This window comes from Anastrepha ludens, chromosome 6 (assembly GCF_028408465.1).
Source record: "Anastrepha ludens isolate Willacy chromosome 6, idAnaLude1.1, whole genome shotgun sequence".
NCBI classification, from domain to species: domain Eukaryota; kingdom Metazoa; phylum Arthropoda; class Insecta; order Diptera; family Tephritidae; genus Anastrepha; species Anastrepha ludens.
In genome coordinates, this window is record NC_071502.1 from 11,397,586 (window position 1) to 11,423,936 (window position 26,351).

Genomic DNA, 26,351 nt, shown 5'->3' on the forward strand with positions numbered 1-26,351 from the left:
CTAAATAAAGCAAGGGCGGCATTCGGGCGAATGCATACAAAATGGGTGATTTCGCAAACCTCTAGGCACACTGAACTGCAAATATTCAGCTCATGTGAGAAGTTTGTATTGTTGTACGGAAGTGAAACATGGCTAGCACAGAGTATAGTCTTTCGTCAACAAATGCCTCGGCATCAACAACGACGCGCTGTGGAGATCAACGCATGCGAAACCCGCCCTATGGCAAATCAAACGCATAAAGTGACGATGGATAGGTCACACGCTTAGAAACCCACCAGGAACTCGCAAGCGAGCAGAAGTCGCGGTTAGCCAAAGATAACTTGGGGAAGGTCGCTGTTGCGCGAGCTTGCAGATGATGACATCACATGGCAGAATCGTGTACGATGGAAGAGTCTTACCGATGACTCCCGCGCGGAGTGAATAAGAATTAAAAAAAAACACATACATATGTATGTAATTATATAATATTTCCACTGTCCTCGCACTTTTCCAAATTTACCTACTTTCGCTGTTTCAAACAAAAAAATAATAAAAAAAATCTTTCCTCAACCCCAGAAACTTTTCGTTTCCAACCTTACTCCCGCACGATAGTAATCGCATTATTTGCATTGTGAATGCTAAAACAAGCAAAATCAGTGGCATTGCATCAGTGGCGCCAGCAAGAAGAAGCGGGCGATTGCGATAATAACGCAGACACATGAAATTTAGCGCAGTCCTCAACCATCTGTGCGATGCTTCTGCCAGAAAAATGTGAAACACAGATGGCTAATCACCTACCCTGGCAGAAATCAAAAACAATTAACAAAACCAAGGCAAGACTGAGTCTTGTCAAAGCCCTATGCTCTCGAGAGGAGTAAACAAGGAACAAAAAAAAATTGTTTGTAAAAGTTGAACTCATTGTACAAGAAAAACCATGCAAATCGTATTTCCGAACTTTATGCAAAAATTATGAAAATGCTGCAAATTTTCACCAAAATTTCATATTTTTTAATCAGAACCTTTTGAATAATTTTTGGTATGCAACTTAATAGCCTATTCAATTTTACTGTAATAAGTATTAGTTGCAATTGGCTACAAAATACCGTTACTTTTGGACAATTTTTTTCCTAACCAGAAGCTGGCCGTTTGCCATACAAAAAAATTATCGAACGTGACACTGTACGAAAGGCATCAAACGCACATTTTATGATATTTACTGCCAGTTAAAAGATCGAATTCACAGGAAAAAAATTAGTTATAACAAAATAACTTATCCTCAGCTAAATGCTGCGAGTTTTGCGCTCTCCATGCTGATCGCTTTAATTTTGTATTTCTGTAATCTTATATGAGCTTCTAAAATCTAATGAAAATGCGCCAAAGGAATCATTGACACTTGCAACTCATTGAACAGACCTCACTTCAGCTGTTACCCACACATTTTATTCAATGGAAATCGCATTTGGACAGAAAATTTTCATGAAACTGTGAAAAAAGAGCTCCAAACTGATTCGACTCGAAAGATGGATGCATTTGCTTGGCAAATCATTCACAACTTTCTTTGAATATGGGAATTATGTGCATGTACATACTGACAATGGTCATTAGGTTAGGTAGTGAAGGTTGCTCAGAGAGTGGGCCCACTTGGACGAAAGAAGTTTGGTTCATCCTTTGTGATACCATTGCAAGAGGGGAAAAAGATGTGAAGGAAAAAAGGACGAAAAGGGAAGGGATGGGGAGGGTTGAGTGTTTGTGGACTTCGAACGGTGACTAGTCTGAGGTTGTGTTAACCTCTTTATGCTGCTGATGAAGTTCATCAGATTTTTGTTTTCAAGACCTGCTATATCAGCAGGGGCAGAAAAGAAGTGAGAACCAAGATGATTGAGAGCTGGGCAGCTGAGGAGTAGGTGCTGAGATGATTCCACCTCACCCTCCATACAGCTGACGCAAAAAGGACTCGAAGTAATTCCGAGTCTCACGGAATGTATACCCCGCGGATTGTGTCCCGTGAGGATGCCCACGAAATTTGAGAGATGAGACTTTGTCATCCTCAGAATATCCCTCAACCACCTCCTATCCAAACGTGGCCAGAAGGACTTCGCGACCTTACACCTTCGTGTGCTTGCCCAGCGCTCGCTGAGTTGGTGCAAAGCCCATCCTTCCAGGAGTAGAGCGCAGTTTGTCAAAGGGATCCCGATCCTCACAGCGGCCACACTACCTCACAGGTCCCTTGTCTGGCCAGCTCGTCGGCTTCGCAGTTTCCAGTAATGTCGCTGTGACCAGGTACACAAATTATCTTAATATCGAAGAATTCTGATGCAATCGAGAGAGAGACCAGGCATTCCCTGACTAGATTCGAATGCACCATAATAGAGCCTAGAGCCTTAATTGCCACTTGACTATCGGAGTAAATATTTACCTTCTTAACAGTTATTACGCAAGTAAGTAGCCAATCAGCTGCTTCTTTAATTGCGACCACCTCTGCTTGGAACACACTGCAGTGATCCGGTAGCCTGAATTTGAGTTTGATGGGGAGCTCTTTGCAGAATACTCCTCCTCTAACCCTACCGTCTAGCTTCGAGCCATCCGTGAACAGGTTAACTAGGCCCTGTCCCCAAGGGTTGCCGCCGGTCCACTCCTCCCTTGGTGGAATATGGGTGGAGAAAGTTCCGCTTGGACTAAGCGAGGGCACACACTGATCCGTCGACGAGCGAATGAACTCAAAGTTGCTGAGGATGCTTAGAGAGTTCAAGCTTTTTAACCGATGTCGTCCTCTCCAGTGAGTCCCACCAGACAACGTCTTCATATAGCAGGATTGGCTTTATTATGGTATTATAGAGCCAAAATACAACTCTAGGCGAGATGCCCCATCTTTTGCCAATTGCGCCCTTGCATACATACAAGGCGATTGTTGGCTTCCTTACTACACTTAATGATCATTACTTTGAACAAAATATATTCTAGCCTTTTTCCATAATAAATAAATTTGTTTTTATTTTTAAATATTTTCAATAAATAATTTTAAAAATCCGGTTTCATAGGTATACACCCTGTGCTTCCCGTCCTTTGATTTCTACTTTGCTGCACGTCACCGTAGTAAAAATGTTTGCCTTTTGTGGCAATTAAATCGCTATTGAATTTGCTAATTGCACATACATACATACATATGTAGGGGCATATTCACATGCATATGAATGATTTAGCTTTAGAAAATAGGAATAATATAAATTCTATATAAAAGGCTTCATTACGTTAATGCGCCTAATTTCATAAAATAAAAACAAACTACCATCAATAAACTCTCATTTGACGGTTTTGTTTTGTTTTGTGTTTATACTTGCACATAATACAGACGTAAGATACATTTACGCGCAATGTCCAATGATTGGTTGAATGATGAAACGAATTTTTTTTTGAATGCATTCAAGCACAACGATGAAATTGACTGTTTGCTTTTTTGTTTATTTTACAGCCAAAATGAAATTGCCTTAATATCAGTTCTCACATAGCCGCTTCATTTACTCATCTCTTTCGTTGAATGCTTTTATTTCTATGCCGACGCACAGTGGCATATATCCACACAACCTGTGGTACAGAACGAGTATAGTGCACGTTGTAAAATTTACTAAAACTAGAAATAGATTACTGAATCCCAATAGCCTAGACAGATGGCGGTGTTAATCGGGATTACCAGCACTGTTAATTCTTATTAAAATTATTATAGCAGACGGTTATTACGCAGATTAGTGAACAGCTCATTTGTTTATTGAATAGTTTTGTCAGTAAAAGATGGACCTCAGGCAACAAATACGAGTATTAGCTGCCCGATACTCAAAAATAATTATTTATTTAAAAAAAAAACTTAAGTTGCATTTTTTCAAACTGCTCCGAAGTATTGTATAAAAACAATTAAAGTAATTTTATCCGTCATTGCATCCAGCCTTTTTTGTTCTTCTCTTTAAAAGTTTGATTATTTTTCATTCACAATAGGATATTAAATGTCAAATTTCGGTAATGTTGCCATCGAAAATTCCTCTAATCTACTTCTTAAAGAGACAGTAAAATTTCGAAAAAAATACCTTTTTTGTACGTCCCCTTAAGTCAAGTATCATCAATGAATCCAAGAGATTTGTGAAAGAGTGACCTTAAACTAATTTTTCTGTCTTACCACCCACATTTTACCTTTCCTATCTCTATTCTTTCTTTTGAAACATATCTGAGTGTAGTACAATGGTCTCCTGACTGAGTGCTTAGACTATTCCAACCCCCACACAAATCTAATCTAATCTAATTTAATTCGAGTAGTCAATCCGCATTAGTTTCCCTTAATTCTTGGGATAGTTTCGAAGAAATGAAAAAAAGGCATACGTGCAATTACAGTGAAATCCTCCCAAAGGTTTTAAAAATGGGGATGATTGCTACAAACTTTATTTCACTACTCACCGAACGAGATGTTCGTAAAACGGACGACCTATTTAGGACAATAAATGAAAAAGCAAAAATATGCTGTAGTACTTTTCTGAACCAATTGTAAGTTTTTAAAAAAAAAAAAAAAAAAAAAAAAAAAAAAAAAAAAACACCTGCTGATATAAAAACTGCTAGTTTGCACTTGTCCCGAATTCCCGAATGCCAGTATTATTAAAAAATTGTAAGATGCACGAACTCTGTACGATTAGAGTATAGAGCCAATAGGAGGGATTTCCAGACTGAGATGAGATTTTTTGCTAAGCCATAGCACAGAAATGAAACTTCTCAAGAAATCCTGAAAGAAAATTGTGTAACTTTCAACATTATTCAACTTCTCCTCGAGGAATTGTTATCGTGCCTCGATGAGAAGGCTCGGTAAGTGCAATGATACTCAGAGTGATGCCAGCACCAGCGTAGCTACTGGTAGGGTCTCCTAAGCCGGTAAGGTCAATGGTGAGCACCTAATCTAAAAGCAATCCTCCTAGTAGCGTCTACCCACAGGTTAGTGGCGGCTACAGCAAACGTCCGTCTTGCATCAAGCGGCTCGCAATATAAACGTGTTTCTAGGGTATGTCCATATGTATACCTGGCAATTTTTCTTCATTATTAGTGGGATAACCGCTTACGCGTTTTGGATGAGTTTAACAAAGCGTGCCAGTCAATTCTTTCTCATGCTAACTGGCGCCAATTCGGCACACCAAGTAAAGCCATGTCCGTCTCCACCCGACCTTTCCAACGCACCGCACCGAATACATTCGGACGACATGACTCAGCCAACGAACCTGCTGGATGTTTATTCGCTGCGCTATGAGTGCCTTACCGCGAAATATGCGTGGAATTTAAAATGTATTTCACGGCAAAGTAGTACTCGATTCACGCCGTGAAAGCCCCGCGCAACATGATGCCAACAACATTTTTTCACGCCAATTTAAAATGCACATGTCGCTTAAAACGGAGCGTCTAGAATTTTTAAATTTCACCAATTATTGGAACAAGTAAGTTTATTTAAAAATACCAACTTTCAAAACTTAAAACAACCGCTTATTTATTTTGTGTATAGTGGAGAATACAGCAGCCACCACAAAAAGGGTGTAAATACAATTGAATAATGAAGAGCGGAAGAAATCGTGACTGTTCGAGTATTAAAATGTTGGTAAATGTAGTCAAACCTGTTGAAAAGAATGCAATTAATTATTTTATTATAATTAAAAACTTTTTTCTGAACAAAATTTTCCAATTGTTTCCGGGGCGATGCTCATAATTTGATGTTTCTCCTCATTTGACACGCAATGCTGCTAGCAACATTTCTTCTCATTCGACAAGCAATGTTGCTAGCGACACTTCACGGCAAATGAAATTCATGTTGCTGGCGAAATTTCACGGCTGTGCAATTAGTACTAGCCTTAATATCAAAAATGTTGGCGCAGCGTCTCCATTGAATATCAGAAAACTGGGAGTGCGTGAGAATAGAATGAAAGATTAACATAACCGTTACAACACGTGTCGCAATTTCCATCAGGATTTACTCCATTGGAGCGATTCTATGTCAGGTGATTCACGTTTTTTGTAAATTGTCGCCCATTCTTCTGAAAATTGGTTTTATTTTCTATTCAACTAAGAAGTCAACTGAAAGAATTCTGAAAAATTTTTGGGAAAACGATTTTTGATAATTTTTAATTTTATTAAATGTTGGAAATTTTAGCAGATATATTTTGAGAGTAGAAAGACTTTGGTACTTTTTAATATTTATATAAGTTTATTTTATACTAGCAAGCCCGGCCCCCTTCGCTGGGCACACTAAAATAGAATAGATATGGTTTAGAACAGAAAATATATGATTTTCATATTATTTATTTCTTTATTCTTTATTCAAGCGCTTTGGCATAAATAATATTTTTTGTTTTTCTATTTGTTGAAAATCAGGAAAAAAGAAGATTGTTTTTAAATTTCAAATCAACGCAAATGAATAACTAAGAAACATTCGTCTTTTTCCCTGATCATCCATGAATTTTTCGTTTCAATTTATATGTTTTATTAAGCATTCGAGCTTTTTTAACCATTATCCATTTCTATTTTTCAAAAAAAAAAACGAAAAAAAATTTTTTTTCCACGAACACATAATTTCATTCGGATTTCACATTAAATTCTCAAATTTCGTAAGAAATTATGCACTGTTCCAAAATCCACTCCAAAAAAATTCACAAACAATTTTTACATGTTGCACTTACGTTTTTTCCTTATGGCATCCAAATCAGAAAGAAATATTGACACATTGTAACTCACACTGTCAATTTGACAGTTCAGTTCCGCCCCAAGCGTTAAAAAAGTCAGCGACATTATGGCTGCTTCAAAAGAACGCTGTACCCGTTGCCAGTGCTCCGAATTACAACCAAACTTTACGAAACCCATTTTCAATACTTACTTAACAATGTGCGTAAGTTTGATTTAATTCGGTGCAAAGACACGGCGGGTCCACGTTTTGGCATATATTTCGAGACCCTAGTCATCAATAGGTATGAAAATTGCCCCGTATTAAATCACTTATCAACACCTTTCATTTGATACCCATATTGTACATACATAACCAAAGGTTACCCGGGTCCACGTTTTGACCTATATCTCGAGACCCCAGTCACGGAGCGGCATGAAAAATACTCTGGACTAAAGCATTCACCAACAGCTTCCATTTGATACCCATATTGTACATACACATCCGAAGGTTACCCGGGTCCACGTTTTGACCTATATCTCGAGCCCTATTTCCAAAATAAAATATAATCCGTGTTACTCGTGGATGATGTAGCTTTCGAATGGTGAAAGAATTTTTAAAATCGGTCCAGTAGTTTTTGAGCCTATTCATTACAACCAAACAAACAAAGTTTTCCTCTTTATAATATTAGTATAGATATATATGTATGTATATTTTTTTGTAGTAAAAAATAAATTTAAAAAAGTATTGGCCAAAAAAAATTTTTTTTGTTAAAAATTTCTGAGAAAAAAAATGTTTTTTGTTAAAAATTTCTGAGAAAAAATTTTTTTTTTGCCATTTTTGAGAAGTATGTAATTGGAAAAATGCAATCCTTAAATTGAAAATAGCGATGAAAGGATGAAATTTTTTCATTATTGAGCAGATAAATACACTCAGAGCCAAAAGTGCTTCAGTAAATTGAAAAAAAAAAAAAACGGCGACTCAGTTGCATTTGATGTGGATGGAGCATTGCATGGAGCAATGGATGGAGCAATGTGGATGGAGCATAAATGTTTTCCGAAAAAACTAAAGTCACTTCTTCTGAGTACACACAGATGAATTTATATACTAAAAGTTTCCCTCTCTGCCCCGGGCCCCACAATATTGCACTACAAATTACATATTACTTGAAATGTTCCTTGAAAATAAAAGTTAAAAAGAAAAACTTGTATACAAGAAAGCAATGGTTAAGCCGCGTTTTTTTAATACCAAAAGGCTTTTATTCAAATACATCTGAAATATTTTTTTTTTTTTTTTGCTAAATGGCTGTTACATTTTTTTGCTTCAATTTTTTTTTTTGTCCCTTTTGGTATCTCATTACCAGATTTTTAGAAATTTCATTTCGGTTTTTGCCCAATGTGCACCACTAAAGTTCACTGCAATTTCCACAACTATGATTTGATTGAGCATTGAAATTTATTTGCACAAACAAATCTAAAGCGAAAGTTTTCAAAACAAAAATGTGAAAAATAAACAAAATCAAACTGCAAATACAAATATAACAAACAACAGCAACGACAACAAAATTGTAGGTGATGTAACCAAAAATTTGTAGGTGAATGGGCAAGCGATTTGAAAACCGACACTTAAAATAAATTATAAAAAAACAAAGAATTTGAAAAATTACCAAAGAGCAAAATCCACGAATCTCAACTACTGCAAATGAAGCATTTCAGGTGTGGTTGGGCGCAATTCACACACACGCCCACACCCACACATATACATTTCCGTGAATTAGACGTAATTTGCATACGACCTCTAGCAGTGGATAGTAGTTCTGCTTGTAAGTACGAGTATGTACGTATGTCCGTATGCACGCCGTAGTTGTAGTGCGAGTAAAGTGAAAAGTGGCGATGGCAAGACGCGCCAGACTGCCACACCAGACTGGTCCGACACTTCAGTGCAAAAACGCGCATTACAACGGAAGGTTTAGAACAACACATCGTATATGCCATAAGAACTCCGCCTACAAACATAGAATTGCACATCCCCGTGTCTATGTGCGATATACGCGGAAATAGGACTTTGAGTTGCAAGAAGAATTAAATACTTCTAAAAACGGGAAACGCTCGAATTTAAAAGTTTAAGTGTTTGTAGTGAAAAAATACAAAAAATAAAAAAAGTGTTTACGTGAAATTAGAATTAAACAAAAATCATACATAGCTACGTTTGACCGTGAGAAAAATATTATAAAATGAATAAAAGAAGAGTGACTTATCGAATGATAAAAGCCAGAGCCAGTCGCAGCATCCGAATTATCGCGTTTGTTGCGAAATTTGCTTAAAAAACGCATCAATTTGTATGATGATTTTTAACTTTGGATTTATTATATACAGTTGTGAGCAAAAAAATGGAGTCACTAATAACGATTTTTTATAACAGAAGAAGAAAAATACGTTTTTGTTGATTCAACTCAAAATTGTACTTTATTTTTCTCAAGGTGGCGCAAAATTAATCACTTTAGAGCTTTTGAATAACTTTTTTTACTAAATAAAAAAGATGATATTCAGTGAGGGGGACCTTTATTTTGACCTTCACGCGCTTCATCTGCTGTCTAGTTCACAAATGTCAAAAATGATTGACGTAAGACGCCTTACGAATTAAATCTTTCATTACATATAAAAATAGGGTCAAAACAAAGGATTATATTTAAAAACAAAAAAAATATAATGCACATATTTAATAGGATATCCTTTATTATCAATTATGGTCACTTTCTCACCATTCTGGCATATACGAGGTGTGTTCAAAAAATAAGGTGAATTTTCATTTTTCTCAAAAATTTTTTATTATTCATCAATTTCTATTTTATCTCCTTCAAAGTAGTTGTTTACCGTATTTAAAGATTTCAGTATGTCGTTTTCTTGTTCGAATTGTCTGTAAACAGCGCTTTTGGCAATCTCATCTACAATTTCGTTTCCAGCAATGCCCGTATGTCCCTTATTCCGCCGCAATATCAATCGGTGACCGTTGGAGTAGTTCTCAATTCACCTGTTGTGCAGAGTGCACCAAGACCTTGAATACTTTCCATAGGCTTTTTATATGCCGGTTTTGTAGCGCAGTCCACCACACCAGAGCACCGTATAATAATATTGGCTTTACTATAGCTGAGTAGCGTCAATACATTACAGCAGAAGCTAGAACCCATGTAACTCCCAGTATCTTTTTACATGCTTATAGTGCATTGCTGGCCTTTTTCTTTCTCTCTAATCGTCCAATATCAGTTTTTACTAGTTTTATGTATGTTTGCTATTTTAAATATGTTTCTCTTTGAGAAAGATCAGATAGGAATTCGCCAGAATTTCGCTGCGCGATAATAATTCGGGCGACTATTTTCGGCCGCCGCGTCCGAATGAGTTGGTGCGAGACTACCATTCGGAATTCAGAGCGAGAACGTCGGCTCGAACCTCGGTGAAAGATCAAAATTAAGAAAAAGTTTTCTCTAATAGCGGTCGCCGCTCGGCAGGCAATGGCAAACCTCCGAGTGTATTTCTGTCATGAAAAAGCTCCTCATAAAAAATATCTGTCGGCTTGAAACTGTAGGTCCCTCCATTTAAAGATCGACCATTTTCAAAATAGGTTTCATCTTGTTTCAATTTGTGCATCTGTCTACTTGGTAAATGCCAAAGATGACATGAAAGAGGTACCGTCTAGGGATTATTCACTACTAGATGTAGGAGTCACTTGTTAAAGGCCCTTTATTTGCTAAAAAATTAACCGAACAAACCTATAACCATTTAAAGTAGTCTTATTATAAGCAATTTCCATTGCTGCTTAGGTAAATATTTTTTTTATCATAAGACAACCGCGGTTTGCCAACATATATAATATATATGGCCCAACTTGCAATCATTTATTTAGCCTATATCTTTAAGGCCCATTAAGGTGCATACATTCAAGCAAACGTATCACCTAAAGAAGCGCTGATGATGCTAATAAAAATAAAATATTTTAACTGTAGTTTATATCGGTCTAAAATACAAAAAATAAATCTAAAACTTGTGCATTGTCATATACTAACATACATACATATGTACTTAGAGCACAAATATATATATCTTATGTGGCAACAGTAATATTTTTTATCTTCAGGCCAGAGCTCTCTTACAGGCATAAAAAGCTAGGACTGAAGTATTGGATTTCAGAAAACTGTGTGCACAATGGGTGCCGCATTCGCTAACAATGGAACTAAAACTAATTCGGGTGCGACTTTCTCGCAACATTTAAAGAGTCTTCAAAAGGATAAAGTGGATTTTATAGGCTGATTTATCACCATGTAGGAGACTTCGGTTTAGCACCATGATCCTAAATAAAAAAGGCTAAAAAGTATGGTGAATCTGATTCTTCTTGGTATGCGGAAGCGATTTTGCTTGTAGATTACTTGCAAACTGGTAAACAATAAAATCTGAATAGACCATCCTTTTAGACCAGCTGAAGGAAAAAATTCGTAAGAAAATACTCAGACTCCAAAAGAATAAAATTGTTTTTCATCAGGACAATGCACCGTGTCACAAGAGCTATCTTTTTTTGTTTTTTGGTGGGTGAGATAGGGTTCAAAATGCCTTCACACTTACAGCGACCATCGTCTACTGCGTCGAGTAATGAGGCCACTAAAACAATTCCTTCTTCGCCTTCTGAGGAGACACCCTTCCCGGTACTACTTTCTGTATTATTTTGGGAGGGCCCAGAAAGGCATCCATAAAGGGCCAATTCTTTTCACTTCCGACTGGGTATGTCGCATTAATAGCCAGCTTTCATGCTATAGGATCATCTTCTTGTGTTTCTATCTGTGTGGCTTCGCTTTATTGCACTCTGTCGAGTTCTATCTTTTTCTGCGGTAGTACGTTCTTGATGCATGTATATCTTTACCGCGTTCCAGCTGGCCTCGCGTTCAAGCATTTTGCTGATTATATTGCTTGACGCTAGGTCGCCAACCTGCTTCCTTAGAGCATCTATTTCCGCGAGCCATCTTTCACAACTAAAAATCGTGTGTTCAGCGTCATCGGTCGGCGCTTCGCAATATATGCACTTGAGATCGCTTACTTTGCCCATACGGTATAGGTAACTCCGGAAGTATCCGTGGCCAAAGAGGAACTGAGTTAAGAAGTAAATCACTTACCCAAAGTTCCTCTGCACCCATTTGCCCATTAATGGAATGAATTTCGCCGTCTACTGCCGCTCGGTTCAATGTCCCATCGGCTTTGCCACCGCAGCATGGTTTGGCATCTTCGTTCCGCGCAGCTAGTGATGACCTGTTTCTTCTTGGACTCCAACGCATCCATTCGTTGCTGGGATCTCCACGCTGATCACAAAGACTGCAGCGCCAGAGACATTGCGGTAGGCTGAGGCAACTCTGAGTGCCGCTGTTCGTTGCACAGTCTCCTGTGCTTTGCACTTAGCTTTGCAGTTTAGCACAATTCGCTTTGCTGCCGTACAGGAGAATTGAGTTTGCGGCCGTCATGATTAGCCTTCTTTTGCCCTGTGTTGGTTCACCGATGTGTGGCATTAATCTGCTTAGCATTCTCGTGACCTTTGTTGTTTTGGCAACCCAGCCGTATCTGGGCATTCGATGGTGGCTAAAAGTTAGGTTTGGGAATAAGTTCGTAGCGTTTTTACCGAAACTTTTTATTTAAACAAAAAACAATAATTATATTAATAAGTTAATCAATTATATATTCGTCGTTGCTGTTTAAAACCTCTTCCCACCTCTCGACTAATTTGTTGATGCCGTTCCGCCAAAAATCACCTGATCTGCTGTCAACGAAGGAAGAAGAACTATAACGCCCTTCATATGGTTTGACAGGGAGCGGAAAGGATGGTAATCTATGGGGGCAAGGTCCAAAGAATAACGCGGATGCTGAAGGACCTCCCATTCGAGCTCTTGGAGTACAGCTTTAACGACTTGTGCAACATAAGGGTTGGCGTTGTCGTGAAGAAGTATGGTTTCACCATGTCGATCAGGTCTTTTCCGTCGAATAGCCTTATAGCTTGATTCACACGGAGTAGCTGGACCATGTTTAGCTTCTTTGTTGACTGTGGCATTCTTTTCGAGCATTTCCCAGTGCACTATGCCCTTCGAGTCCCACCAAACTCATATCATAGTTATGTTCTTTGGATGAAGTTCTGACTTGACTCTCGGCTTTGGCGTATCTCCTGAAGCCACCCCCTCCTTTCTTAGCTTCATATTGATGTATAGGCACCATTTCTCATCTCCTGTGACGATATGGTACAAAAACCGCTGTTTATGACCGCGAGTTGCTCGATGGTGGGGGAGATGCTGAGAAGCAATTTGAAGGTGACTTTCTTTGTTTTTTCGTTGACCTCGTGAGGCACCCAGGCTCCCAATTTTTCGGTAAATCCCATCGAGTGAAGGTAATTGAGAATCATTTTATGATCGGTGCTCATTTTTTCAGCCAATTCATGATAGATTTGGCGACCGTTCTCCTTCCAAAGTGATTTGAGACGTTCTTCATCGCATTTAGAAGGCCTACCGCTAAGGGACGCGTCATTGACGTCAAAGTCGCCATTTTTGAGCGTTGCAAACCATTTCCGTGCTGTAGACTTGCCCATGACACCTTCTCCATACAAGTCCCAAATGTCTCGTGGTACTTCGACTGCTTTTTAACCTCGATGAATATCAAAGGAAAGCAGTTGTCGAAAATATTGATTTTTCCCTCCTGGGTATTCCATTTCTAAGCCTTAAAACTAATAAAAAATTAAATAACTCAAAAATACAATTAACATATTAGTTTTGTGTTGATTTTTGCCTCCTGGGTATTCCATTTCTAAGCCTTAAAACTAATAAAAAATTAAATAACTCAAAAATGCAATTTACATAGTTTTGTAGATCAGAAAGAGTTCTATCGAATGAATACTTACCCTGTGCCAAACAGCAAACAAATCGTTGTAAAATAAAAGAAAATATGAAAACGCCATGAACTTATTCCCCAACCCAATACATGACTTTTTTGGACCGTCCACCGTCTTTACCAGATTTGGTTCCTAGCGACTTCCATCTGTTGCGTGGAAAGCGTTTTTCATCTCATAATGAGGTCATAACAGCTTTAGAAGCGTCCTTTGCAGCTCTTCTAGATGGTCACTTCAGGGATAGAATTCAAAAAAATGGAATCTTGTTGGAAGAAGTGTACTGATGTTCCGGGCGGCTGTACTAAATAATAGAGTGTACTTCAAATCATAAAATTACGTTTTTCTTGTCGAAACACAAAACTTACTGAACAACCTAGTACATACATACATACACACATGGGCATAATCATATAATCATCCACCTGTTATAGCCGTTTTTATATGACTGTGGCATTCCACGAGTTCACTTATGTTTGAACAATCAATACACTACACTTAAGTACATATAAAATAATAATTATAAACCAATCAGTACGACAATCAAAACAACAATACGCAAATGTAATATTTAATCGAATCGTCAATACAAATTTAGAAATAGAACTATGAAATTCGAAACATGGATTCGAACATTCTTAATTGGCTGGGTTTTATCATTTCAGATATAAAAAAATTTCGATAATTGTTTACAATCGCAAAAAACTCAACGTTAACCCTAAATTATTGTATGTAGTAACTCGAATGTAGTGCGGTAGTCTATGTACGCGCACATTTATGAACATATTTGTGTACTTTTCTCGAATTGATATTTGAGCGTGCGGCCATGAATCAAAACTTCAATTCGGCGTGAAGGTTCGCGAATGAAAGACGTTAACTATTGAGCTACGCGAAAGAAAGGAAAATCAAGTAACGAAATTCGATTATTTTGAAAGCCTGTAGATCGTGCAGGATCTCAGGTCTTTTGTGTTGCATAACAACAACAAAAAGGAATATACGGGAGATTATTGTGTAGAGTGAGATCGAGTGATTGCTTATACATACTGGCATAACTAGGAATGTATGTTTATACCTGTGATAAAGTGCGTATAAATCAAAATTGTGGTGAATATTGATTTTGTGAAGATTTGTGGAATTCGCAAGAGGATTGCCAGTTGACTGTGAGACTACAAGCATATAAGTGAGCCGCAGTAAAAATGGGTGTAAGTAAATAAAAGAGCATCTAAACATTCAAATATTCTTTTAAACACTCGGCCTGAACTTATGACAAATGATAGACGTCCGCTTTTTAAAATCAGTAATCACTGTAGGTGGCACAAAATTAATCACCCTATCGGAAGACTTATAATTTTTGTAAATACCGTCATATTTGACACTTAATTTCATCACTCAAAAAGTCTGCTAGGTCCGAGTGGAACTTTTTCCACTCATATTCTCTCAAGTAAGGAGTGGGCAGAGTGTAATATTTGGAGGCAAAGCATGACAAACATAATTTTCGGATGGCTCGAAGTTGAACGGAAAAGTTGGTGAGGGAGTATTCTGGAGAGGAGGAGCTCCTCAATAAGTTCAATTTTAAGCTTTCGGAACTCTGTAGTGTTTTCCAAGCGGAAGTAGCCGCAATCAAGGAAGCAGTAGATTGGTTGCTTACTACTGCAATCACTGTAAAGGATGTAAATACCTACGCCGACAGCCAAGCGGCAATTAGAGCCTCGGGCTCGTTGTTTGTGCGTTCGAAACAAGTCGGAAAATGCCTGACTTCTCTCTCGATTGCATCCGGCTACTTCGATATTAGACTCTTTTGGGTTCCCGGTCACAGCGGCATAAGGGGAAATTGCTGGGCTGATGAGCTGACTAGTCTGAGGACCTTAGAGGTGGTCTCATCGCAAAATGAGAGGATTGTTGCTCGCTTGAGAACTTGTGGTCTGCTCAGGGAAAGATAGACCTCGCGTCAACTTCACGAGCGCTAGACTAGTGCGCAAGCATGCAAAGTCGCGATATCCTTCTGGTTACGAGTAGATCGAGGACACTCGAGGGAACTTCTAAGGCTAAAAAAGCCACACCTCTCGAATTTGGTAGATATCCTTACCGGGCATTGTCCGTAAGGTGTCCATGCGGCGAGGCTTGCGAGTGTTTCAAGTCCTTTCTTCTCAAGCTGTCTGGAGGACGAGGTGGCTTCATCTTCTCAGCTGCCCTGCTCACGTCGTGCAAAGGCTTAGACATCTGGATATTCACTTGATCGCTACACCTGCGAATAATGCGGATTTTGATATCAGACACTTTGTGAAATTCATCATTAGCTTGAAGCGGATAATACGAACGCAATTCGCCACTGTTGGTCGTATCCTTTCATCCAAAGCCAATTTTTCCTTTTTTCCAGCTGTCTGGTAACATTTCTCTAATCTGGGTTCCAGGACATTGGAACATTGAGGGAAATGAAATTGCTGACGAGCTCGCCAGGAAGGGGTCGACTGAATTGGTCTCAGAGACCTCCTACACGGGCATGGGCATCCCGCTGACAGTTGTTAAAGAAGAACTACACAAATTATTTCTCAGGAAAGCGCAGAAAAGATGGAGCTTCATTTCTCCATTTGCTATTTCGAAAACGCTTTGGCCCCAGTATATTACAATATACGGAGGACTCAGAAAATCCCGGGGACTCCGCGCCATTCAATTTCCAAACTCGAAGCTGTATTTACCGGTCACTGGACGATCGACCCACACACGGAAATGCTAGGATTACCATTATCCCCCATCACAGAAGCTGTGGGGACCTTTCAGAGAAGGAGACTGTTGAGCATTTTCTCTATAAATGTCCGAGCTGGGTGCTCTTTTCTTCGACTGCCTGGGCAGTGCGCCAACCAAAATTCCATAGATCTTCTCCATTATATCAACAGCTCTGGCTGGCTGTAGATATCTGCCATTTGGGGGTCTCATAATGGTGTCAAAGCCACTTTAAAGATCCAATATCAATTCTAAATAGCTCAACCTGGATTTCATTACTATTTGTGTTGAGAGGATTTACTATGAATGGATTTATTGATTTTGAATTGCCAAATCAGTCAGCAAATTCATCTTTCATTTTTTTTATAAGTCGCTAAAGTAATTCGTGTCAACAGTTAGACTGGTTCTATCGCAATATTGCTTCAGAAATTGAAACTGAAGTAATTTACCGCTCTGAGTATGTTTTGCAGAAAGAATTAATGTTTCTTCAAAATAAACGAATTCTTCTACCTCGTTTAGATTCTGCTCGTTTAATTTCGCTGTGATATCCACCATAAAGTAACATTTTTGCAACCAATTGTCGTTCTCTAATTCAAGGTGATTAATACCTTTTCAATTAGAAATGTATTTATAGTATTTCACTCAAGCACAAAGCAAAACGTTTCAACACCTAACCTTTAGAAAGTCATCGCACTTTATTATGAAGAAGGAAGGTGGAATACTAAGTTTCTACCCCTAAGAAGCCGGAAAAAACGCGAATTTTCGAGGATTTTTTCCGAGAAAACTTTTAAATTTTATTGATCTAAAAATTTGTACACTCATTATGTTATCTTTTGACTGTATTTTAAGACTTAGTATTGTAAAAATATTTATTTGGAAAGGCGTTACAGCTGATCTCCGGGAGCTCCTCTAGAAAAAGACGTTTTGCGGTGACCACTATATCTCTGAACTGGATCCTCTGAAATTAAAAAACCAAACAGATTTCGTTAAAGTAATGTTAAATTTATTAATTAGTCGAAGGAGTAAGGGAAATAAATTTTTTTGGAGGTTTCTCAAAAAAAAATCGATTTTTGATCAAAATTTCGGCCTTAAATTGTTTATAAAAAAATTTATCGGTGAGAAAAAATCTTGGATTAATTACTAAAAAATATATTTAGGAAGCTCGTGTTAAAATTTGAGACTAATCGGTTAGCCGTAAGTGGGTCACCGACTTTGAAAACCCCATTTTAAGAAAAGTTTAAAGTGAAACGCCTTTTCAAATTTGCGTGGAACTTCGAAAATATTCACCGGAACGATATTAAATTTTCTGTGTGTAATCTTAAATATATGTAAATTAAGAATTTAAAATAAAAAAATTGATTTTTTGAAACTTCTAACTGTACATAACCCATTAAGCATTCTTTACCGTCAGCGAGTACAAGTGGCTGAGAGATAGAATTCGCGCCTAATCCGCGTTAATCGATTCAGAACGATTTTTTAATGCTTTTGTTTTTGTTTTCTTTTTTTTTATTTTGATAAAATAAATAATATTTGCGTATGGCACTAAAGAGCCACAGCTTCACATCCACACAGCGGCACATGGCGCGCGAGCCGCAAGTTGCCTACCCTTCCTTAGACGCATTTCATCTTTCTAATATCTAAAGAAAATATTCCCTGAATTGAATTGATATTGTAAATATAATAAATATCATAAATTAAAATGTATTTATGATATGTATATTTATGATATGTATGAGTGTGCACACTAAGCAACTTTTAAAGAAAAATACCCAGACAAATATCGAATAACAATCGTTTGTCTGTCGACACTTCAACTGAAAAATTTACTGCCATTTCTATGGTTCGCAAAACCCCTCTAGAACTAGACGCCAAATAAGTACTAAAAGAGTCACCATGCGAGTTTTTATGAAATACTAGTTCTCAGTAAAATGCAGTGAGCTTTACTTATTGTGATAAAATATTTCTTTAAATTTGATCTATTTTAAGTAGGGTTGGTTCCCATGTAAAGATATTTCCAAATCACTTACAATTCCTTCTACAGGCAAATATATTTGTAATACTGAGAATAGGTTGTAAATTGAGAGCTTAGATATAATGGTTGCACGTGCACAATATTTAATATACACCTGTGTGCAAAATAATAGCAACGGACATATTTATTAGAAAGTTTTGACTATTTATTTAATTTTTTTGAAGTTTAAAACTTTCTAAAAAATTTGAAAAAATGCAGCTTTCAAATACTACCGTCAGAATTTTTACTCTTATTAAGGGTATATAAATTTTTAATCCATTCAATTTTTCCAATTAATCATTTTTTTTTTAGTTCTTTTGACTGTGCTACGCATTTTCTACCATTGGGTATATAGGTACATCTTACAAGAGCAATTTTTGTACTTTCAAATGGGCCAGCCGGTTAGTCATGAGAGCTGCTACTGTTATTTCACATGTGAACTGCATATTTTTCTTGCTTTCATTTTTCAATGGAGAATACAAATACTTAAATATAATATTTGTATGTATGTATTTGTGCACAAGCACACGAATATCCAGCTCTTATTAATTTCACCAGCCATCTTCAAAGGTGTTGCCGACTAGACGACGTTGCTTCTAAGAAACCGAGGTTAGTAGTACCTAAACATCACCGTGACAAGTTAATTTTAGTTCAGGGAATCACAGACGTTGACTCATATAAAATCAGTACGAGGGAGGTTCAATAAGTACCTGCAGTTGAGAAGAGGCGACGTGGAACTTAACTTTTAAAAACTAACTAAAAATGCTTTTTTTGTACTGATTAAACACAAGTTTTCAAGCGAGAAACCCAACGCATAAAGGGAACAAAATGTTGAGAAAAATTGTTGAGACTCTTCAAAAGTCGATTGGAATCATCCACTCAGTTACTGTGCGGTCCTATCTGTACAATAAAGTCGAAAATTCTGGTCGCCCAAAATCAACGGATAAGGAGCTATCGCTCAGGAGTAAAGACCGACCATAAAAGAGTTTTAAACCATTTGCGCAAATCTGGATTCACGAAAAAGCTCGCTGCCACACCAAGTAACACCAGAAAGCATAATGGATCGTATTTCCATCGGCGAAGCCTTGGCCAAACCGAAGGAAATCGAACCATTTCTTAAATGGATGGTAGGTGAAATGGTTGAAGTGCCAGTTGGTACTCCTCAAGTAGCACTAAAGCGCCGTTTGGATACCATTATGAGGCCTCCAACAGGAAGATATCTAGCAGCCAGAGCTGTTGATATAATGGAGAAGATTGTTGGGATTTAGGTTGGCGCACTGTCCCAGGCTGTCGAAGTAAGAAGCACCCAAAGATGGGGACTGGAGATGAAAAATGGGCCTTTTTCTCCTTAATTGACGCGATAACCGCTTACGCGATTTTGGCCGAGTTTAACAAAGCGCGCCAGTTGTTTCTTTCATATGCTAACCGGCGCCAATTGGACACACCAAGTGAAGCAAAGTCCTTCTCCACCTGATCTTTCTAACGCAGAAAAGGTCTTCCTCTTCCTCTGATCCACCAGCTGGTACCGCATGGAATACTTTCCGAGGCGAAGCGTTTTTATCCATTCGGATGGCATGACCCAGCCGGCGTAACCGCTGGATCTTTATTCACTACGCAATGTCTATATCGGCGTAAAGCTCATACAGCTCATCGTTCCATCGCCTGCGATATTCGCCGTTGCCAACGTGCAAAAGTCCAAAACTTTTGCGCAGAATCTTTCTCTCAAACACTCCAAGCGTCGCTTCAACTCATGTTGCCATCGTCCACGCTTCTGCGCCATACGTGGATTTGATCCTGGAGGTTGGTTCCACATGTGGAAGTCCACGCAAATGGGGAAAGTTACTGATTGCCATTCACTTGGGAGTGGTCAGGAGCAGTGACCAGTGGTTCACGCAGCTCACAACTTCCGGGATTAGCCCAAGGTAGCTTCCGAACACCCGTTCGGGAGTAAGCCAACGTGAGAAGTCGCAGCATCCCAGGATAGCTGATTGTACTGGGTTTGGGACCTGCCACTTAAAAATCTCCCCAATGAAAAAATATACAAAGGCTCGGATGAGAACTTCCTGTACTGATGGCGACCCTCGCAAACGCACTAAGGACTACGATTTGGATCTGGAATATCCGGTTCCTTAATGGGGAAGGTACCCCTGCCCAGCTGGTTGATGTCCTCGTGATATGAAAAACGCGTCACACACGACAATACTGTGTGAAAACGTTCGTGGTCATAGAGTGATGAAGCAGCGCAAACGGTGGTCAAACCAAGATCAACAGCCAGGAAAGTTTTACTATTACTCCGTATGGCCAAACACTAAATTGAGATTTCTACTGTCACCAGCTGAACCCTTTGAAATTAGCGATTGACCAGAAATAGCCAAAAATGATCAACAGGAGAGGTGTTGTGTTCCATAACAACAACGCAAGGCCATACACGTCTGTAGCGATGCACCAAAAACTACGGGAGCTTGGTTGGGAAGTTGTAATGCATCCACCATATACTCCAGACCTGACACCAAGCGATTACCTCCTTTTTCAGGAGAAAATTGGAGAATCGATTACTAGAGTTTTTCGCCAATGAGGACCAAGACTTCTTCAACAAATCATACAACAAAACGGTGCCTATTTGACCCACATCGGATAATTCGAAACATCTTAAATAAAGTTTTGAATTTTACAAAAACTAAGTCCTCGGTGGCCGTCGTAGCCGAATGTGTTAGTGCGTGACTACCATTCGGAGTTCAGAGAGAACGCAGGTTCGAATCTCGGTGAAACACCAAAATAAAGGTTTTTCTGATAGCGGTCGCCCCTCGGCAAGCAATGGCACACCTCCGAGTATATTTCTTCATGACAGAAGCTCCTCATAAAAAATATCTACCGTTCGGAGTCGGCTTGAAACTTAAGGTCCCTCCATTTGTGGAACACCATCAAGACGCACGCCACAAATAGGAGGAGGAGCTCGGCCAAACACGCAAAAAGCGTGTACGCGCTAATTATATATATATTAGCCCCCTGCGGAGAATAAGTCAAATGACGACTCTGCTTCGACATTTGTGAAATAAACAGATGCAAAATACCCTTCAATAAGTCATGGATCGTTATACCCCACAGGAATGCTGAAAAACTCCGCAGTGCTATTGGCGTGTCAGCGTCAATCGCCAAACTTTTTGAAGCAACGAGCTTATGTAAACAAGGCTCACAATTTTGAGCCCTCAAGAAGATCATCCGTCTAGAATGACAGAACGCCAAAATTAATCGCTGGAAATTGTGGAAAATGCAATAAGTCGGGCTCGTACGGCGCATATAGAATTTTCCTTTTAAAGAAAGCCAATTAAGAAGACATCAAATAAAGATAATCCAAAAGTATAACCGATTTTTTTCATTTATAAAAAACTACAACCATAGAACACCAAGTAACAACTTTTGCGCCGCCTTGTAAAATCATCACCAGCGCACTTAATACGGAGCTGAATCAAGTCGACGTCGATTTAAAGCAAAATAAGCACATTTGAAAAAGAAAAATCTCTATTCTATTCTGTAGTAGGACAATGCTCGAACATACACGCTGATAAATGCAATATTAAAATTTCAAGGCATTTAAAACATTTGCGGAAACGTCAAACGAAGTGGATCGAACTAATCGAATAGAAAACAAAACTTTTTTCAATTTGCACCTACCAATCGACCTACCCGCGTAGTTACAAAACCTTGTCGTATCTCTGTCGCCGTGTTTGTCCACTTCATTAGTACGAGTACTCGCGTTTTCGGCACGTTGCGGCGTGCTGCTACGACAGTAAATGGCGCATACATACCATATGGCACTGGCACCCGTTAATCTAATCAAACAAGCAATTAATTAATCATCTAAACGTTTAATTGCCTCAATTACTAATTATTCATTTTTGTTGTTGTGCTTGCGCCTATTCTATTATGACACGTGGATCTGTAGCTGTAAGCATATGAGTACAACCTGGGTCAAAATAATACAATAGATACGCGCTATTTTGACCTGTTTCGACTAGTTTTCTTTTTTTTGATTTTTATAAATTTTTTACAGAAATATAAATCATTCTGCAACAAATATCATATAAATAAAAGTTTCAAACTTTTTAGAAAGCTTTTAAAATTTCAACAAACTTTTATTAAAACTTATAACTTTTTAATCAGCATTTAAAAAAAATTGCGGTAAGCAGTTTTGTGCTCCATTAAATTTTAATGTACTATAATAAAGTGCAAGTTTGAAATACATCAAAAATCTCGTTGATTGTTGCTTATTTTTACCCCCCATTCGGTGTTGCGCCTTTCCCCCACGAATTATAACGAATTCACAACATTTTGTTTTAAAACTTGCATTTTTATAAATCTTGTTTCTCCCCCCAGCCAACATGGGTTCGTCGCCAAGCGCTCAGCGGCCGCAATCTGGCTATTTTTGGGAATTTGTTTTTGTCGGCGCAAACTAGCAAGTCCAGCACTCAGACAACATTAAGTCCATTGTACTGCACTCGGATTCCCTTTTTAATTTTCTTTAAATCTACCCGACCTCCGAAGAAATCTGAGTAGATCTTGTGCTGCCACGGAGCCAAGAAGGTCGCTTCTTAATACATCAGTGTCAAAAACCGACCTCAAGCCTGATACGAGCGAAGGCCGGGCAAACACACAGAAAGTACAAGTAGTCCGCTGTCTCATCCTTCTCTCCACACGCTGGGCAGAGTGCACTGTCTGAGATGTCCACCTTTTTCATGTGATTCGCCGACAGAAAGTGGAGTAGTCCATGATTAGCCCATCATCAGCCCAACCAGCTGCCCACAGCCCATTCTGCTTAATGACAAGAGGATCTGTGACAGTCGGTTGGACGTGCAAAAGAAGTTGGCCTCTGAGCCCATCTTAGCTAGAGAGTCAGAGGTTGGCGATTGCTGCTTCTCTGCTTTTGAAAATAAATCTCAGGTGGATACTATCCAGACTGATTTTTCGAAAGCTTTCGACACAGTATCATATCATTTGCTTTTGCTGAAAGTGGCTTCTTTTTGTTTTCATTCAACATTCTTGTCCCGGAATAACTAATATAACTGATAGGGGTTGCTTTGTTGCTGTTGACGACGTTGTTTCAACACCATTCATGGCGTCCTCAAATGTCCCCCAAGGTAACGTCTTCAGGCATATTAGCTCATGCTTCAAATTTGCGAATTTCTTGCTTTACGCTGATGATCTTAAAATATTTGCAACCATCACAGATTTGCGCGAGTCAGCCAACCTTCCAACGGACGTATACTTTATAGAGTCGATGAATGGTGCCGAAAAAATCATTTATATTTCTTATAGTATTGCGGGCTCCATCTTACAATCTGTGAACGGAAAATGAAGGACCTTGGTGTTGTATTTGATTCCCAGCTGTCATATAATAGCCATGTCGATTATATTCTGTCGCGCTCGTATTCGATGTGAGCTTTTATCCGCCGAAACTGTCAAGCATTTACGAACCCCTACACACTTAAATCTCTCGGTCACAAATTGTAGGATTTGCTGATGACATTGTTGTTTTGGTCGTGGCTAAATTACTCCGTCAACCCAAAGATCCATGTGACCAAGCTGTCAGCATGTTAAAGAAATGGTTGTGCAACAGCGGTCTAACCCTTGTGAACCATAAAACTGAAGTTGTACTAATTAGCAGCAGGAAGATTGTGGAATCGGTCAATATAATGGTGGGCGATCATGGCGTAGAATCGAAGCCATTCATTAAGTACCTGAGCGTAATAATTGACCGTAGACTTAATTTCAAAGAGCATTTGCCGTACGCGAGCATCGGGGCAGCAGAAGCAGAAACTGCGCTAACGCGATTAATGATGAACATCAGAGGCCCTAGGCAAGACTGCAGGAGACTATTTCACTGTTGTCTCATCACAAATTGCAGCTTGTATGTTAAGTGTATGAAATCAGTGTACCGATTGAGTGGCGTCAGGGTATGCTCCGCGTTTCGCACGATATCAGAAGACACCATTATGGTTATATCAGGACTACTCCCAATTAATTTAATGGCAAAAGAGTATGCTAAAATTTACAAAAACAAAGCTACTTCAGAACGGGTGACAATACGCAAGGAAGCAAGAGAGCGTACCTTGCGTTCATGGCAGGAAGAATGGAGTTCGTTCCTCAACGGACGCTGGACGTACCGCTTGATTCCCATAATTTCCAAATGAGTTAACCGTAAACATGAACAGTTAGACTACTATCTAACCCAAATACTGACAGGACATGGGTGCTTTAAATCCCATTTATACAGGGTCGAAGACGACCCGTACTGTTCTTATTGTGCATCAACTGCAGAAGATGCTGAACATGTGTTGTTTGTCTGTTCGCGATTTGCGTTCGAAAGGGAGGAGCTAAGCACTAATTAGACATCCCACACTTGTGGACAGAAGATCCATTTTAGCGTGCTTATTGTCATTTGCACCACAACTGGCTCTATTGACTGCCCTTCTTTTAGAAAAGGTCACTTTTAAGATTCCCTCTGGAATTCTGCGCCATTCGGAATTCTTTAGAATTGATTTTTCTAGAAATAGGTCTAAAGAAAAGTAACCAAAACTGGTCAAAATATCGCGTATCTATTACTTTGATCCTGGGTGTACAAATGAATCTAGCAAAAAAATTGTCCGACTGTGACGAATACAGCTATGCGACATGTCATAACAAGTTCGAAAGGAATTTTTTTTAGTTTGAGGCAAATTTTTATATGCCAGGAGGGAGTAATTCTCAATCGTCATCGCTTATGATTTGATAAGAAAATTGGAAAATAAATATTATGCGGTTCTGTCGATGAGTAGAAGAAATAGTATACGTACACAGTTGTTATAGAAATAACGGGTGATAAATTTAGAGGTACTGGATTTTAAGTTGAATTAAAACAACGAAACATCAAATTGGTTGCGTAATCTTTATTACTTTTCTGTAAAATCATTCATAACATTTATTTTTTAAAGATAATCCCTCTCAAATGTTGGCCACAATAGCGCCGTAATTCGGCATTCCATAAACAACAATTTTGAATGACTCGCTTCGGATGACTTCGGTCTGTATCTCGTGAATAACTTTAATAATGTTGGCTTCCGAATGCCTCAATCGAAGCTGGTTTCTCCACAAAACATTTAGACTTTACATGCCTACACAAATAAAAGCCCAAAGGTGAGATATCACACGAACTTTGTGGTCAATCCACTGGTCCGAGACGAGAGATGAATTACCCACCGAAACGACGACGCAGTAAATCCATTGTTTCAAGGACTGTATGGCAAGTAGCGCCATCTTGTTGGAACCGCGGATTGGATGTTGTGGAGATCACGGTGTTCAATTTTCGGTATCACGGCATCAAAAAGTATTTTATCATGGCGCGATAGCGTTCCCCATTCACTGTTACATTGGTGCTAGCCAATGATCTGTAAGGGTTGCAGTGATATGTGAAATGTTTGGGCGAGAACATCCTAACAGGTGATTTGTCCTTTGGATTTTGTACAACGGCCATGTAGTTTTTGTTGTAATACATATCGTTAATTGCTTCCATCTTCTTTCGGCTAAAGTATGATAGTGTGAAGCAATGGACGCTTTTATTGTGTTGCGTGGGGTGGAGATTACCTCCACCTCTATGTCTAGTGTCGAACCTTTCCTTGCTAGCTCATCCGCTCTCTCATTACACCGCATGTTCCTATGACCGGGAACCCATATCAGAGTAATTTCAAGCCAATGACTAAGTAATTCCAGCTCCACTCTACACTGTAAGACTAGTTTGGATGAAATGGAGTTGGAGTCTAAGGCCTTGATAGCTGCTTGACTGTCTGAAAAGATAGCTACTCTAGCACCAATTTCCTTGTCGAGTTTTAGTGATTTGCATTCTTCTCTGATCGCTAAAAGTTCCGCCTGGAACACGCTGGCATAGTCTAGAAGTCGAATTGACTGAGGTAAGTTGAGTGGCTCCGAATAGAAGCCAGCTCCCACACAAGAGTTCATCTTAGAACCGTCAGTGTAGATTTCAATATCGTAACTTCCAATCACCTTCCCTTTGCTCCATTCTGGTCTCGGTGG

At 38.9% G+C, this 26,351-nt stretch overlaps 1 protein-coding gene across 2 annotated transcripts in view; it reads left to right on the forward strand.

Annotated features, from left to right (window-relative positions):
* The first annotated feature begins 8,588 nt into the window (after nt 1–8,588).
* Nucleotides 8,589–26,351, forward strand: part of LOC128867771 (endoplasmic reticulum metallopeptidase 1) — a 29,357-nt gene continuing 11,594 nt past the window's right edge. Inside the window, exons 1-2 of one of the 2 annotated variants that reach the window (XM_054109253.1) lie at nt 8,589–8,866; nt 14,292–14,757. In XM_054109253.1, coding sequence (XP_053965228.1) covers nt 14,752–14,757 — 6 coding nt within the window. In that variant the 5' untranslated portion in view covers nt 8,589–8,866; nt 14,292–14,751. Of the gene's footprint in view, nt 8,867–9,058; nt 9,132–14,220; nt 14,758–26,351 lie in introns of those variants that run through there. The other variant, XM_054109252.1, reaches the window with a different exon arrangement.